Source organism: Myxocyprinus asiaticus, chromosome 35 (genome assembly GCF_019703515.2).
Source record: "Myxocyprinus asiaticus isolate MX2 ecotype Aquarium Trade chromosome 35, UBuf_Myxa_2, whole genome shotgun sequence".
NCBI lineage: Eukaryota > Metazoa > Chordata > Actinopteri > Cypriniformes > Catostomidae > Myxocyprinus > Myxocyprinus asiaticus.
The window spans coordinates 20,199,774-20,216,221 of NC_059378.1; the positions used below are offsets into that span (position 1 = coordinate 20,199,774).

Below are 16,448 nucleotides of genomic sequence, written 5' to 3' on the forward strand. Positions count from 1 at the left end.
TCAATCTGATAATTTTATAATTTGTGAAACTGTTGCCAAATTAATCTAATTCTTAAGGAATCACTTTTGTGTACAATGCATTCACTGTAAACCCTAATGCTTAAAATAATTGACACCTTTTAAGTAACCTGACTTGTTTTATTGTTTTGATTTTAATGAACTTGTCATTTTAAATTGACAGGAACTTAAATTTAACTGAAAATGAAAATTAAGTGTTATATAATGTGTCTTAGTGCAAGATGAATATAAAGGGGGATACTTATTGTTTACTGTTTTTTTGTGTTATTTAGAAGAGTTTCCATTATGCTAAATTTTTTGGGGGTTACCATTATTGTGAGTAGTGTTGTTCAGCTTGTTTGAGGTTAGATTGAGGACAGGTACAAGTTTCGATTGTTCTATAGTACAGTATACTGCTTTACTCATTGAGTAATTGCTATGCTAATCTCAAATTAGCATGCATTCAGTATGCTAGCATTCACTGTACTAGCTAGTAAGGTTCCCTCTACTTGAGATATTTAAATTGAGCTTACATGGTAATTTTAAGTTCATCCAAAAAGTTAAATATAGTTAGATGCCATAAAATATGAGTATTTCAATTTATGAGCAATTAACATGCATATAAAGTACAAAATCAAAATCTTAATGTTCTATTAACTTGTAAAAAATGTATGTAACTTGATTGCCTCAAATTTTTGAGTTCTGCTAACTTATAAGGGTTTACCCGAAATTAATAAAGCAAAAATAAACTGCAAACCGATTCACCTGGCAGTAGGAAAACGTAATACTCTGTTAACATCCAAATGGTCCCACACATTTTGATCAGCGATTTACAATGAACTTTGATGATTACACTCACTAGTGTAGAAATGTCTCCAATAAGACCTTCAATGGACAGACTGATGCTATCACACCAGCTTGTGGTCAAGTCTTACTCTACACAAATGCTTACAGGGGCAATATCTAACCGATGAAATATTTTAAAACAGAGCTAGATAATGTATATCTATAGAAATATGTTGCACCTGGTTAGAGTGTTAAGATGAAGGCAAGTATAAACATAAGAGATACACAAGCCAGTTGCCATTTTCAAATCTTTATTTGAAGTTACTACAGAAAACATTTTAGTTCAGTGCTGAACAATTAAGAGAAAAATCTTGAAAAAGGAGAGATATAGAGAGCAGAGAAGCAGAGGATGTGTTTGTATTAGGCTACCGTAAAAGTTCAAATGAAGCTGCCTTATACAAAACAGAAAGCAGAGGCCCGTCAAAATTAAACTAGAACGGGTTTCGCTCAAATGTCTGTGAAAATAGAAACAAATCATATGATTTTGCCTAAAGCAACACTGTGAAAGCTCGAAAAGATGCCCCTTATCATTGCAGATTCATTCAGAAAGCCTTGGCAAAACTGTACACAAATACTGGGACTTAAGACTGTACAACAAAGATCCAGTGAAGAACCAACTCTTTGGTATGAGTATGTACAATATTTGAGATGCTCTCACTATTTTAGATTTTGTAAAGGAAACAATGATACCAAAATGAATCCTCCCTGGCATTCATTTTTCCTCTGTTAAACTTACTGATTAACGTTACAAAATGGGTTATTCAACCTTTAATAGACCTTTATAGATTTTTTGCAAAATATACTGTATGGAAACACTGATGAAAATGTTTTATTTACTTTAGTCATTCATGGTAAAAGTGCATGGATATGTTTCTCTTGCTTCTCTTGTATAGTAATGCACATTCAATAAGTAGAGAGTTCTGAAAATAAAAACAGATTTAGAACTCCAGTCGTGTGTGGGAATACTTCATGATTCCCTCTTCATTCAGACATCTGATCTATAACCATCTTGTGGCGATATGAAAGATCAACAATCGTTTTTATGGTTTCTTAATACAGTGAAGAAACACTACAATCAGCTGATGAGTCCTTAGTATTTCAAACTGAACAATGTCGCTAAGAAAATGGATGGTGGAATCATAGATATTTGAGAAGATTTTGAAAGCAAATCTGAAATGGTTTCAAACAATCATGATATGCTGGAATTTATACAAAAGTGATGATTAGATAAGTCAGCAAGAGCACAAACCATTGAGATAACAGCACACAGAAATTATACCCATTACATTAAAAAAAAGGACAACAATATTCCTCAAATTTAAGGATTAAAGAAGAATCTAACTGGATTCAGATTAGATTCAGATGACTGGACCTTCTCGCAGTTTGCAGCTAATATTTGCCATGATACCAGGCATGGCTCTTTAAGACAGCATCTGTGAGCATTCATGAGTTCCAAATAACATTGTGTGTGAGTGTGTGTGTGTGTGTGTGTGTGTGTGTGTGTGTGTGTGTGTGTGTGTGAGTGTGTTTTGGAGGCGTTTGGCCACTAGGAGGTGATCCAGGAATGACAGAGGCACTCAGCAGCGGTGGCTCTTTTCTCTGGGACGAGGTCCAACATTGGAAGGAGGAAGTCAGTGAAATTCTGGGCCTCCTCTTGTGCCCATTCGTATTTCTCTACCAGCACGTCCATCAAACCCCACGGTTTAAGCTTAGTGATGTGCCTCAGGTCACCTAATAAACAAATAGACACATAAAAAATACACAAAAACACAAGATCCCATTTTAATGTGCAGATGTTTGTAATGGGGAGTGTTTGGGTAACACGTCAATTTTTACATTTCTATTTGGTGCTGCAGAAATGACACATTTCACCTCAGTGAAAAAAAAAAACAGTAAGATGCACAAGGCTGAATGTTACAGTGATTTTAGAGGCAGATCAATCCATTTTAACCTTGTGTAACCCCACGTCCACATGCATTGACGTTGTATTTTGGCTTCACTACACGCAATGTATAAATTAAATGAATTTAAACCGACTGAATACAGTTCACAACACCCTAGACTGTCGTTTAAGGGTTAAACTTCTGGCACACCGAGACAAGTGACACGACAACATGACGTCGATTTCCATGACAAAGGTGCCTCTGATAGGAAAGCTCTCTGGGTGTAAAGAGTAGCATCTCTAGATAAACTAGCACTCTGATTAACATGATGTCCACATACGTGGATTTTGGGACATTATTCCATCAAAAGTGGGAAAAAAAACTTTATTTTGAAAAATTTTCAACATTAACACATCTGTGGGTCATTTTTTTTTTTTTATCACTGTATAATACAGTTCTATTCATTAACATTAGTAAATGCATTCCTATATTCACTACACTTTCACATTAAAAATCAATGGGTTCATCCAAAAGCTGAAAAATGTTGCTTTCAGATGCTTTATATGGAGTTATGATGAAAATAAGGTGCATTTCACAGACAGACAGCACACTGGAGGTTAAGTCAATCACTAAATAGGAAGCAAGGGAGCATCCTAGAGCTATCTATGCAAGCTAAGTGCATTCACTCCTAAAATCAGACCAAAAGTTCAGTTTCAGGCTGCAGATGATGTTTGAAACCACTTAACATGTTTGGCAGACATGGGACAATGGTAATCAGTACATAGATTCAGAATGTATTACGCAAAGTTTTATTGTAACATGGTTGGCAGTGATTGGATGATGCTGGCCATTATTTTGAATCAGAATTATGCTAATTTCTGATGTATTGTCTGTAACGTCTCAATCATGAATAACCAACACTCCTGGAAACAATTTGATTAGAAAAAGACTTTCTATAGGTTGATATTAAAAATTTCACAACTCAGTCCCGCTGTCCACATATGTGGACATACATTTTTAGGAAAACTATTTGTTCTAATAAATTTTTTTATTTTTTATTTATTTTGCTTGTTTATTAGGTGCTACAAATCAAAAAGAGAAATGAGGAAATGCACACAGCAGTTATGCTCGGGTTTCAGGAGGTTAAAATTGACAGCCGGCAAAAAAAAGGGGAGAGGCTATATGTGTTACAGGCACACGCACTGAAAATATACCAACCATGGGAGCGGCTGACATACCTCATTAATCAAACTATAACATTCACACAAGCCTATTGAAGACTGCAAGCAAGTTTATCAAGTAAGTGAAATGAACATTAGCTGAGCAATTACTCATGCTGTACCTTTCTTGGTGAAGAATTCCTTGGAGTATTTGCCATTCAGGATGAGTTTACGAGGAATCTTCCCCAGCAGCTCAATAATCAACGCAATGTGATCTGTTCACGAAAGGAAGAGACCGAGAAATATCAAGTAGATAGCAAGAAAACGTCTGTCACCAACAAGATGGAAACATTGAAACCACTGGCTTCAACTGGCCCACTCAAATTTTTATATCTAGCCTCCTGGGATCCACCAATTAATTTTTGTCCTTTCTAGAGGATATTTGTTTTAGGGCTATCAACAGTGCTAACAAACCAAATGTGAATTTTTCACTGAAATATTACCAAAATTTGGATTTTCTAATTCTGCAAGATGTGAGAAAGTCTGGTCAATCTGAATCCAGTTCAAATTATACTAAAATTTGTAAAACATTATTTCAGGTAGGGGGAAAATCTACAAGACATCTCAATTTTGAAATTGATGTTGTCTCCTATGTCCACAAGAGAGTGCAATAAAATCAATATAAACCACTCAGCAACGTGTTCTCAAATATTTGTTTACATTTTTATCCCGTTTTCTCTTAAGTTGGAATGCCCAATTCCCACTACTTAGTAGGTCCTCGTGGTGGCGCGGTTACTCACCTCAATCTGGGTGGCGGAGGACAAGTGGTTGGCCTCCGCTTCTGAGACCGTCAGTCCGCGCATCTTATCACGTGGCTCGTTGTGTATGACACCGCAAAGACTCCGCATGTGGAGGCTCATGCTACTCTCCATGATCCATGCACAAATTACCACGTGCCCCATTGAGAGCGAGAACCCCTAATCTCGACCACAAGGAGGTCACCCCATGTGACTCTACCCTCCCTAGCAACTGGGCCAATTTGATTGCTTAGGAGACCTGGCTGGAGTCACTCAGCACACCCTGTACTCGAACTCACGACTCCAGTGGTGGTAGTCAGCATCAATACTAGCCGAGCTACCCAGGCCCCCTCTATATTCTCAAATATTTTGAAAAAAGTAAAACAAGAAACGCTTCAAAACACGGTTCTATTTTAACTTAAGCCCCGTTCACACCGGCGGCGGCATTGCTGCTTGGTGTCGCTAGACTCTGCGATCTGTGACACTGGTGGGCGTTCCTGCTGCTGTTGCTTTAAAGTTATTGGTGGACAGCACAACTAACCATAGTAGCAACAGATTAAACTGCCGATAAAACTAAGATATCATTCTATTTTGACAAGGAATCTGTTCTCTTGCCTCTAAAAATGAACATTCTGCAGGGAAGAGTGTTTTATATAACCTGCAGCAGTGCTTAATGCATCATATCATTAAAAAAGATTATTAGCCCATATCCATGTATGTGGTTACAGAAAAACCGTGAAACAGTGAAATCGCTCACAGGAACTTTTAACTTGTCCTCCGTCTTGACTGTATTTGTCTCCAGTATCTTCACTCACAGCTGACGGGTGATGTGAGCTCCACAGTCTTTACTCTCGTTCGTAGTTGCTCCTGAATGTCGCTCGTCATTTGCATAAGTTTGAAATTTTCTCAATTTGACGCTCGCCACGGCGATCTTTGTTGGCAATGGTCGCAGCAGCACGTGTCGCCTGAAGTCGCTCTGCTCTCATTGAATACGATTATGTTGCTTTATCGCGTGATGTCGCTGGCGGTGTGAATGGGGCTTGAAGCCACGTACACACATGCAGCGACTTTATAGCTAGATGTCGCTAGTCTCTGTACTGTGATGTTGCTAGTGGGCGTTCCTATTGCTGTCGCTCTAACGTTATTGGTGGACTGCACATCTGGCCATGTCTTTTGAAAATATGATCACAGATGAGACATTTGCATTCTAATTTAACAAGGATTCTTTCTACTTTTTTTGTCCCTAAAAATGCACATTCTGAGGGGAGAGTGTTTTTATATGAACTGCAGCAGTGCTCAATGCATCATAACATTAATAAGACAAACGAACTATCAATGAACGAATCAAACTCACACAGACTGCAGACAATTTCTTTTCCACGCACCATTTTTTTATTATATCCATGTATGTGGTTAAAGACAAATCATATAGAACAGTGAAATCGCTCACAGAAACTTTAACTTCTCCTCTGTCTTGCTTGCACTCGACACCATTATCTCAAAGGAGACGGATGATGTGAGCTCCACTGACACAGTCTTCACTCCTATTGGCTGTCGCTCCTCATTTGCATCAAGTTAAACTTTTCTCAACTTTGTCATGTCACTCGCCACGGCCACATCTAGTCGCCAGAGGTCGCTGTCGCTCGTGTCGCTGGAAGTCTCCAGCTCTCATTGACAATGAATGAGATGAGGTCGCTTTGTCACTGGAAGTCACTGCATGCGTGTCGGGGCTTTAGTGTTGCACAGTAGCCTATAAGGATGCCAGGGCTGTCCCAAGCAAAGGCGGGGCCCATTGCGAGGTTGAGTGCCTGGACGGCCCTAACCGGTGCCATAGCACTACTACAGACTCCAACGTTATAATACCGGTGGTACCACAGAGTTTTTCATTATATACAGTTGTATGTACATAGCTAATGCATATGCAGCGAGACGCTAAATTTATGACTGCCAAAGACATCCACCTTTGGGGGCTGTTTACTGTTGTTTTCTATGCAAGCATATGCCAGACGGATGTCTTTGATTGCTGCGTCGTGTCTCGCTGTTTTTTCAGCTTCTTGGTAAATAAGGAAATTTTAACGATGCCTTTATGTTCTTTTTGGAGCTTTTTGGAACCCATATTGACAAATTGTATGGACAAAAACACCTCATACATCCTTCAAAAAAATCTTTGGTTGTGTTCCGCAGAAGAAAGTCATACGAATTTATGACGGCATGAGGGTGAGTAAATGATGATAGAATTATTATCCTGTTTACTAAGATGCCATCATCAGGCTGTTTTTTGAAGGCAGCATAAATGTATCCTTGCTACCTGTTATATTCCACAATCCTGAGCGTGCAGTCCGGCAGTTGGGAGAAGGAATAAAAATGGTGTCTGAAGGAGCGGCTGACATTAGTAAATTGATTTATTAATGTTTTTTTGTTTTTTTTACTTACAACTTGGATGTTCCTGTAGCTCAATTGGTAGAGCATGGCACTAGCAATGCCAATATCATGGGTTAGATTCCCAGGGAACACACAAACTGATAAAATGTGTACCTTAAATGCACTGGATGCTTTGGATAAAAGCATCTGCCAAATGCATAAATGTAAATGTAAACTCCATTTCTGGCATTGTAATAATGAAATAATTGCTTAATTATGTCTACTTAATTGCTTATTGTGAATTTGTTATAGATCATTAGACATTACATTGTTACCTTGTAATTTGTTTTAGATCATTAGAGATCAAGCTATGCTACCTTGGACAGCAGCCTGCCAGTTTACTTAAGCTGTATCAACATAGGGAAAACGCTGCCAGCAAAGTCACTGAGTGACTGGGCAGCTGCCTTAGGTTTCAGACACAGCCAGAATCACAGCCTGTGCAAGAATAATTACCTTCATCTCTGGAATAATCCTCTCCAGAGTGAGGCTCAAACAGGTAATCCCCCGTCGCCAGCTCAAATGCCTGCAGAAAGACAAACTTTGACTCAGAACATGCATGTTTGTGTGTTACACAATCCTAATATCATTAAAATTCCCTAGGTGATGGGCAGCGATCTGAAATGCCAAACCAACCTTCTTACCCTTAACCAAACTAAAGCCTGCTTAGGTGACAGAGTGCAGCTTGCAAGACTCTTTTGTTATGTAGTGTGCTTGAAATGCTGATCCAGGCAGAGTTTAATCTCTTTCTGTGGGTCAGGGCCCACCGTTTAAGAAAAGTGCAAAGTCTGTGCATTGCAGAGTAGGACATGGACCAAGGGACCAGTGTCAGCCAAACTTGCAGTTAAATGTTTTGAAGAAAGCTGCCAATAGAAGAGTCTTATCCATGTGAAATAATCTAAGACATGTGACTTCTGTCTGAAAACATAATAAGCTCTGTTCCAAACCCTAGTGAGCTGCATACCTAGACAACATTAGAGGTGCACTCTCAACGCGAAGGGTGTTCGAAAAGGTCAAATAGCCTTCTTTTGGCCAAATTCCAAGGCTGCATCACATTTCCTTTGCAGTGAAGGTAATCCCAGAATGCACTGTGCTGAGCTCAGTGAAAAAATAAATCCAAATGGTTGACGAGGCGAGAGAACTGTTGATCAGTATCCATAAAAAAAGTGTTTCGGTTAAAAGGCTGAGCACAAGACTGTGCATGAGATGGAAAGTCACGTTGAAAAATAAAGTAATCCCTATAGTCTTCAGAAGGCAGCTGCCTACGCAGGTTTTGGAACAGAGATACTGACTCGAAACAGTGATGTTTTGGGACTGCACACTTCATTGGTGGTGTTTTCTTTCTTCCACCAAAATAATGTAAAACCGCCACCATTACTAAAAAAAAAAGAAGAAAAATCCAGTTCCAGTCTTTAAACGCACCATGCATGCTGTGCTCCAGATGTCTGCTGGGGTGCCGTATCCTGTCCCAATCAACACCTCAAGAGAGCGATACTGCCGCGTCTGAATATCATCTGTGAAGTGTTTGTGCTGAGCAGAATAAACAAGAGTTACATAAAGCAGAACCAAATGCTGATACAAGTGTGAGACATGCTGACAATATCCTCATACTGTAGGTATTAAACTGATAATGAATCAATCTACTCATGTCCTTCAATGCATTGATTTCCTAAATTGAATTCCTCATCTGAATCTAACCACACATCATTGTACTGAATGTCTAATGTACAATTAGCCTAAAATGTGCAGAAGAAAACACTTCTAGGTGTTATGTATGTTGGAAGTGCAAGGACAATGTCACACTCACCACCCAGCAGGCGTTGCCCAGGTCAGCGATTTTCACCTGGATCTTGTCAGCGTTTAGAGGCTCCAGGGGATTCACCAGCAGGTTCCCCGCTGCAATCTTAGCTGCAGTACAACAGGTCAATGTTGAAGAAGAGAGAGATGGTTTTTAAATCAATAATACACACAACTCAAATCCTGGATTGGCTCTTGTAAAGTACAAAGGGTGTGCTGGTGTGGGTTTTGATTCTTCTGATTTCTAAAGCATTGTAGGGGATTGTGTTTAATGCAGCAGCTCTCTAATAATCATTATCTGCCATGACAAATGAGCCTATTAGAACAAGGATGCCAGAACACTGACATCAGGTGAACACCTGTGTTGTAAGCCCAAAGTATACTTTGATTTTGACGCGAACACTCAGCGTCTGCTTACAGTCAAACAAGAGCCTGTCAAAGTATACTCCATATTACTGTGCGCGCACATACATGTGCTTGGCGCATGCACGCTATGACTGCTATGAGACATTGGACTATTTCTCTTCAGGAGATTAGACTTATAAATAAGTCTTTTATAGTACTTTAGACTATGCTTATACAAATGCAGGTTTCTCCTGACCTCCTCACACAAGCGCTCTTGACTTGCACATCCACTGTTGTTGTTTTTACCTTCATCTCCTGATGTGTAGTGGCGATTACATCTTCTAGCGTTTCTTAGTGACAGCAATGGCTCAAATGTGAGTGTTGTCAACTTGTGGACCCACTAATCAGTGCAAATAATTCGAAGCACATGCGCATTCTGCGCGTTCAAAGATGCACGGTTAGAAAAATAGGGCTGTGCGCGTTCAGTGCTTCACTACTCTGCTGATGACGAGATTTGTGTCACGCGTTCTTGTCTTACCAAAGTATACTTTGGGCTTTAGTGCTTGAAAAAACAGTCTTATTGAATTAACATAAGAAAACGTAATCCCACAACAAGGCGTCCAAACCCTTGGGAATTACACTTTCCAGCAATACAGAAATTTATCCAGACCAACAGAACTGTTATTTCATGAACCATCAATTTGTAGATCCATAAGTATTAGTAACTTATTACACCATATCCTAACCATTCAAAACATATTTGACGTTTAATATTCAAGACCAATGAGATTTCACAGTGGGCGGGGCTAACAAGTGCAATGCCGCTGAAATATAAAACCAGAAATTTCAGGTCGCTCGTCACAGCTAGTTAGGACAAAATCTCTAATTTACAAGACAGCTTTTAATCGCTTGCTTCTTTATCATGTTGCGGCTGATTAGGACATTGTGTGATAGGCAACTATTTAATTAGATTTGAATGGATGTCACCATTACACAGAAAGGAACAGTTTGCTGTTGTTGTTTTTTTAATTCAGGGTTCCAACATCTATTGAACAATTAAATTCGTTCAAGATAATTAAATATAATATAATTGAAGGAATATATTGATATAACTGAATAAGGATCATTTTATAGAGATTGCGCTCACAAAGAACAGTTTCTAGCCAATTAAATATTTTGCAGCTGAGCATAACTAGAAAAACGCATATTTACTATTAAATTCTCCATGCCGAAAGTTTTCCAAGCCGAAGAACCTGTGTGAACCCTGTCAATTCCAACAGTATTATTATTTGTTAGACAGTTTTATTTGAACTATCCCTTTCTGGTACATTATTCAACATCACAAAATCAAGCTGTGCCATTTGTGTTAGAGATTCCTGTTTAACCAATAGTGACTCTGTAGTGTCAACACAAAGAAAGAGAGAGAAAGAGCTGGACAGAGGCAGGTGGAGGTTAGTAAGGATCACACAGAGGATCAGAGGGAGGGTTCACTCCTCCAGCAAGGGATCCACACTGACCGTCCTTCAGACTCTCCTCCTCTGTGGCTGCCTGTGCGCTGGGGTCCACCTCCATGGTGAGGCCCAGCTCCACTCTGGGGCCCTCAGCAGAGCTAGAGCCTTTCAGCTCCGCCGTGGGGCCTTCTGGATCCTGCACTCTAGGACACTGTGACTGAATCATGCCACAATTCAAAGGTCCATTACCGTCTGTGGCGGCAGGGGATGGAGGACTGGGGTCTTTTTCTTCTGTGCCATTGCATGCTGGGTAAGGGTTAGGAGGCTCGGACCCCTCCGTACTGCTGTCGTAAGGGTTCACGGGGGTTTCGTCCTTCAACTGCAGCTGAAGATCTGGGGTCTGCTCATCCTCAGGGCCCTGGCTGTGACCGTTGACGCCGCCTCTAAGCTGAGACCAACCGTCTGCGATGCCATCTGTGGTTGAAACAGGGTCAGTGAAAAAGTTTTGACTTCGATTCATCCTCTGAGTTAAAACACTTGCTAATATATAATGACGTCGTAGACTCTGAAGGCACTGCCACACCAGTCATAATTGATGAAGACAGTAGCTTGAAGCATGTTTTTTTTAAACGACTGAGACGTGGGTGGGCACATTATGCCCAGTGAAGAGCAGCAGGGATTCTGCAATATTAAAGATATCTTTTGGTCATAAAAAGAACTTGCAGTATAATCTAATCATGCAACATTAACAATACCATTTACAACTGATTACTCAACTAGGCTGACATGTGAATGGTGTTTACCCATTACAAGCTGTTTCTCGCAACTGGGCCCTGGCCCCTACATAGGGTTCAGGTCCATCCGTTAATGTTAATGTTAACGTTAATCTTTGGGATTTTTTTCACCCGTTTTATCCAGTGGTCAAAAATAATAGCATACCGCCTCTCAACAATTTGAGGCATCATTAATGCCCGTTGCACAAATGTTGCAAAAAAAATTACAAGCAGAAATGTAATACTTTGGGTTAGGGGTTTGTTCAAATCCCTAACCCCAATGAAAAGCAATAGTACTAGTGATGCTTGCCTTAGCAAACACCACTAATAATCAAGTGTTTGGGTTTAATATACAGTAATCATGTAATCACTGCTCACCCAGTGTGGCCTCAGCTGTGATGTCATGAATTGTCTGGGTGGTGGGGATTGAAGGGGTGCTGTCTGGGGTCTCCGTTTCATCGTCCTCCTCCTCTTCTCCTCCTCCATCTGGGCCTTTCTCCAGTCCCTCTATCTCCAGGATCCTCTTCTCCAGGAGTAGAGCTTGACGCTTCTGTTTCTTCTTCATCTTTTTCTTCTTGTTCTTTGACATCTTTGCCATCTGAAGGAGATAGAAGCACCAATCTGTTGCCTATTCTCTTTCTGTCTTAAAGGGATAGTTCACCCAAAAAATTCTCTCATCATTTACTTACCCTCACGCCATCCCAGATGTGTATGACTTTTTCTTCTGCTGAACATGTATGAAGATTTTTAGAAGAATATCTCAGCTCTGTACAGTAGGTCTATACAATGCAAGTGAATGGTAGCCAGAACTTGAAACTCTAAAATCACATAAAGGCAGCTTAAAAGTAACCTATACGACTCCAATGGTTAAATCCATATCTTCAGAAGCCATATGATAGGTGTGGGTGAGAAACATATCAATAGTTAAGTCCTTTTTTTTTTTACTATAAATCCCCAGTCTCACTTCTACATTCTTCTTTTGTTTTAGGCGATTCGCATTCTTTGTGTAAATCGCCACCTACTGGGCAGGGAGGAGAATTTATAGTAAAAAGGACTCAAATATTGATCTGTTTGACCCCACAACTATCATATTGCTTCTAAAGATACGGATTTAACCACTGGAGTCATGTGGAATACTTTTATGCTGCCTTTGTGATTTTTAGACCATCAATGTTCTGGCCACCATTCACTTGCATCGTATGGACCTAAAGAGCTCAAATATTCTTCTAAAAATCTATGTTTGTGTTCAGCAGAAGAAAAAGTCAGATACAGCTAGGATGGCATGAGGTTGAGTAAATTATGAGAGAATTTAAATTTTTGGGTGAACTATCCTTTTAAGACAATCCAGTGAGACAATAACAAACATCCAGCATTTTAAACACTGGTATGAATGTAAAATGCAGCTCACAAAATGCCGATTCACACAGAGAAAACACATCACTAAGTGCAGTCACACATTTACAAAATTGACTTTTTACATTTAAATTTACATTTACTTTTTATAGTATAAAAGCTCATTTAACTAAAAACATTCCAAAATATTAAAAGAAAACGTACTTGTTTGGGGGCTGGAGCTGTACTCACTGCAATGGGGAAAAAGAAAAAACAAAGTCAGTATCCTCTCGTGCAAGATCAACATCACAGAAGCAGAGACAGTTCATAGGCAGTGCACATGAGGTTCTCCAGAGAAATTCAAACTGTGGGAATTTATCATCCTTCACTTGTTTAGAAGACTATGAGTCATTGCTCTCCATTTAGAAACATCCTGCAGACTTCATGTCACCCTACATAATGCATCAATGGATAAGTTATATGCTGAGCTGTCAGTGGATGTGAATGGCTCTACTTATAATGGCAAATTCATCAAGTCACTAAGTTACAGTTTTATACGCTTGTCAGCCTAGATATAGCACATAGTCATTACTAACAGTATCGTAATGTTTTATGTAAAATATTGACATACTATTTACCACTCTTCTTGTTCATAGTTTATTTTCAAACCAAGTAAAAACAACATAAGAGATACTGTACATTTCAGAATATTCATAGGCTTTCTGAACCCAGCCTTAATGCATGTTTTAAATAAAAAAATTCTCACATATTTAGAATAATAATTAAAACAAGAGTAAATGTCCACAGACCGTTAAGTTGTATTGCATTTTTTAGAGACTGCACTCACAAAAAGGAACTTCTAGATTAAATATTTTAGAGTAGAATACAAATAGAAATTTCAGTGACTTTAAGATTTAATTAATGCCCAATACTTTGCTTGGAAATCACATTTTCAAAATTCCCTGATATTTCCATGACCATGGGAGTTTCAGCATGTTATCACCTGCAGAGCCAGAAGGGGGCGGGGCTCCAGATTTCTGCCACTCTGTGGCCTCGGCAGCCAGTCTCTTAACATACGCCTCATTCACATCCATCAGGATATTTTCTGGCTTTATATCTGTGTGGATGATTTTACACTTGGTGTGCAGGTAGTCCAGGCCTTGCAAGACCTGTGTAGAGAAAAAAATTAGATGGGAAGTAGATTTGACCATACACCTAAATATTGAAATATACAGTGCCAGTCAAATGTTTGTACACACTTGAATTAATTTATGCCTTTGTTGGACCGGATTGTGAAGGAAAAGCAGCAGCCATCAAGTGGCCAACATACATGGGAACTCCTTCAATACTGTTTAAAAAGCAGCCCAGGTGGAGCTGTAATCTTGCTGAACCTTTCGTCACTGCATAATTCAAATATGTCATTGTGTGTTACATCATAGCTTAGATGACTTCACTTAATATTCCTAAATTAGAAAATAGGAATAAGAAAGAGTAAATAGGTGTTTCCAAACTTTTGACTAGTAGTGTACCTGTATGTAGTATTAAAGTAATTTAAGTTTATATAAAAAAAAGAAAGTAACCAAGCTATAGAGATAAATAAATCCTATCCTCAGTACATATAATCTTACCTGTCGAATAATGCTCTTGACACACGGCAATGGTAAGCCCTGGTAGTTAGATTTAATAATCCACTTCAGCAGATGGTGACCGAGAACTTCAAACACCATGCACACATCTGACAGATCAGAGTAAAGGAAAAATTTGGTCCCAGAAGAATAAACATCTAGATCCTTCAGGAACATGAGCAAAGAACTCCTGCTCATTATGAACAGTTCTCTTCAAATAAAAGAGTGAGTTGGGCTAAATCTGGGCAAAGAGACTAGACCCACAGCTGTGCATCGAAAGACTGAGTGGCAAAGCTGAGATTTGTGCCTGCACAGAAGCAGATATGGAATTTACTTGAAAAAAACCTGTGGATGTCTAGTAAAGTAATCTACGTAGACAAATATGGAGGCATTATTTGCAAAAGGCCACCTGTACGATACATCAGAATAAATTATTATTTTGTTTTTGTTTTTCCCTCCATTTACACCAATGAGCCAAAACATTATGACCACCTGCCTAATATGCTGTTGGTCCTCCGTGTGCTGCCAAAACAGTGCCGACCCACCAAGGCATGGACTCTACAAGACACCTGAAGGTGACCTGTGGTATCTGGCACCAAGACATTTGCAGCAGATCCTTCAAGTCCTGTAAGTTGCAAGGTGGAGCTGCCGTGGATCAGACTTGTTGGTCCAACACATCCCACAGATGCTCAATTGGATTGAGATCTGTTGAATTTGAAGGCCAGGGCAACACCTTGAACTCTTCATCATGTTCCTCAAACCTTTCCAAAACAATGTGTGCAGTGTGGCATGGTGCATTATCCTGCTGAAAGAGGCCACTGCCATCAGTGAATACCATTTCCATGAAGGGGTGTACCTGGTCTGCAACAATGTTTAGGTAGGTGGCACGTGTCAAACTGACGTCCACATGAATGGCTAGATCCAGGTTTTCCCAGCAGAACAATGCCCAGAGCATCACACTCCCTCCACCAGCTTGCCGTCTTCCCACAGCGCATCCTGGTGTCATCACTTACCCAGGTAAACAGCGCACATGTACACGGCCATCCACTCAGCTCCGTGATGCGTCGACTGGTAGCAGGAAGCGTTTTTTTTAAAAGTTAATACAATTTTAATTATCGATTTATTTTTTACACAAACCTATTGATTTGCTTCAGAAGACTTGATCGACGTTTATGCTGCCTAAATATGCCTTTTGGAGTGTCAAACAGCCAGCAGTGTCATGGCACCCATTCGCTTTCATTGTATGGACAAATGGAGCTGAAATGTGCTTATAAAAATCTTCATTTTGGTTCTGCTGAAGAAGGAAAGACATACACATCTGGGATGGCTTAAAAGTGAGTAAATAATGGTGAACTAATCCTTTAAGTACCCGGATGATGCACTTATTCAACCGCCAAAATGGAGTGTGGAATTTTGGACACTTCATGCACTCAGCGCACGTGGCTTGCCATACATAGCGGAAAGGGTGGAGTTACCTGGCTGCGCTGCTGGTCTCACAAAACAATTGTAAATAATGAAGAATGTAGCAGCTGGCGAAACTTCAGTGAATACAGCACCTTACAAATGTGAGTTGAATGCTTTCCCATCACCCCAAGCTGTGTGAATATGTACGCTGTTTAAGATACAAGTGCTGAACTGAGGTTGGCAAGCGAGAAAACTAGCGGCAACACCTCACGTGTGCTTGAACCATCATTTCCATCAGCTGTTAAACTGCGAATGCTTCTGTGTAGTAAAAAAACCTTAAGTGTTCCATTTGGGATGATACTACACTTTGAAAATGTATACACTATATGGCTGAGTGCATAGTATATTTATAAGTGCATAGTGTGTCGTTTGGGACACAGCAAGGGTTTATTTGCCATAATGCAAGTGAATAGTGACTCCGGTTTGTCAAGCTCAAAAAAGGACAAAAACACCATAAAACCACTCATGCACTATATTCCCAGTCTTCTGAAGGAATATGATCATTGTGTGATGAACAGAGTTAAATTTAGGCTGTTTTACACTCTCAAATGAAATCTCAT

General features: G+C 39.7%; 1 protein-coding gene across 5 annotated transcripts in view; it reads right to left on the minus strand.

Annotated features, from left to right (window-relative positions):
- Positions 1-1,081: 1,081 nt before the first annotated feature.
- Positions 1,082-16,448, minus strand: part of LOC127426316 (SRSF protein kinase 1-like) — a 54,589-nt gene continuing 39,222 nt past the window's right edge. For 4 of the 5 annotated variants that reach the window (XM_051673058.1, XM_051673059.1, XM_051673057.1 and 1 more), the window contains 10 exons: positions 14,428-14,534; positions 13,803-13,968; positions 13,025-13,050; positions 11,846-12,065; positions 10,761-11,168; positions 8,909-9,009; positions 8,524-8,631; positions 7,558-7,627; positions 4,069-4,161; positions 1,082-2,574 (listed from right to left, as the gene is read on the minus strand). In XM_051673058.1, the coding sequence (XP_051529018.1) occupies positions 2,390-2,574; positions 4,069-4,161; positions 7,558-7,627; positions 8,524-8,631; positions 8,909-9,009; positions 10,761-11,168; positions 11,846-12,065; positions 13,025-13,050; positions 13,803-13,968; positions 14,428-14,534 (1,484 nt within the window). In that variant the 3' untranslated portion in view covers positions 1,082-2,389. The remainder of the gene's footprint in view (positions 2,575-4,068; positions 4,162-7,557; positions 7,628-8,523; positions 8,632-8,908; positions 9,010-10,760; positions 11,169-11,845; positions 12,066-13,024; positions 13,051-13,802; positions 13,969-14,427; positions 14,535-16,448) is intronic. The other variant, XM_051673060.1, reaches the window with a different exon arrangement.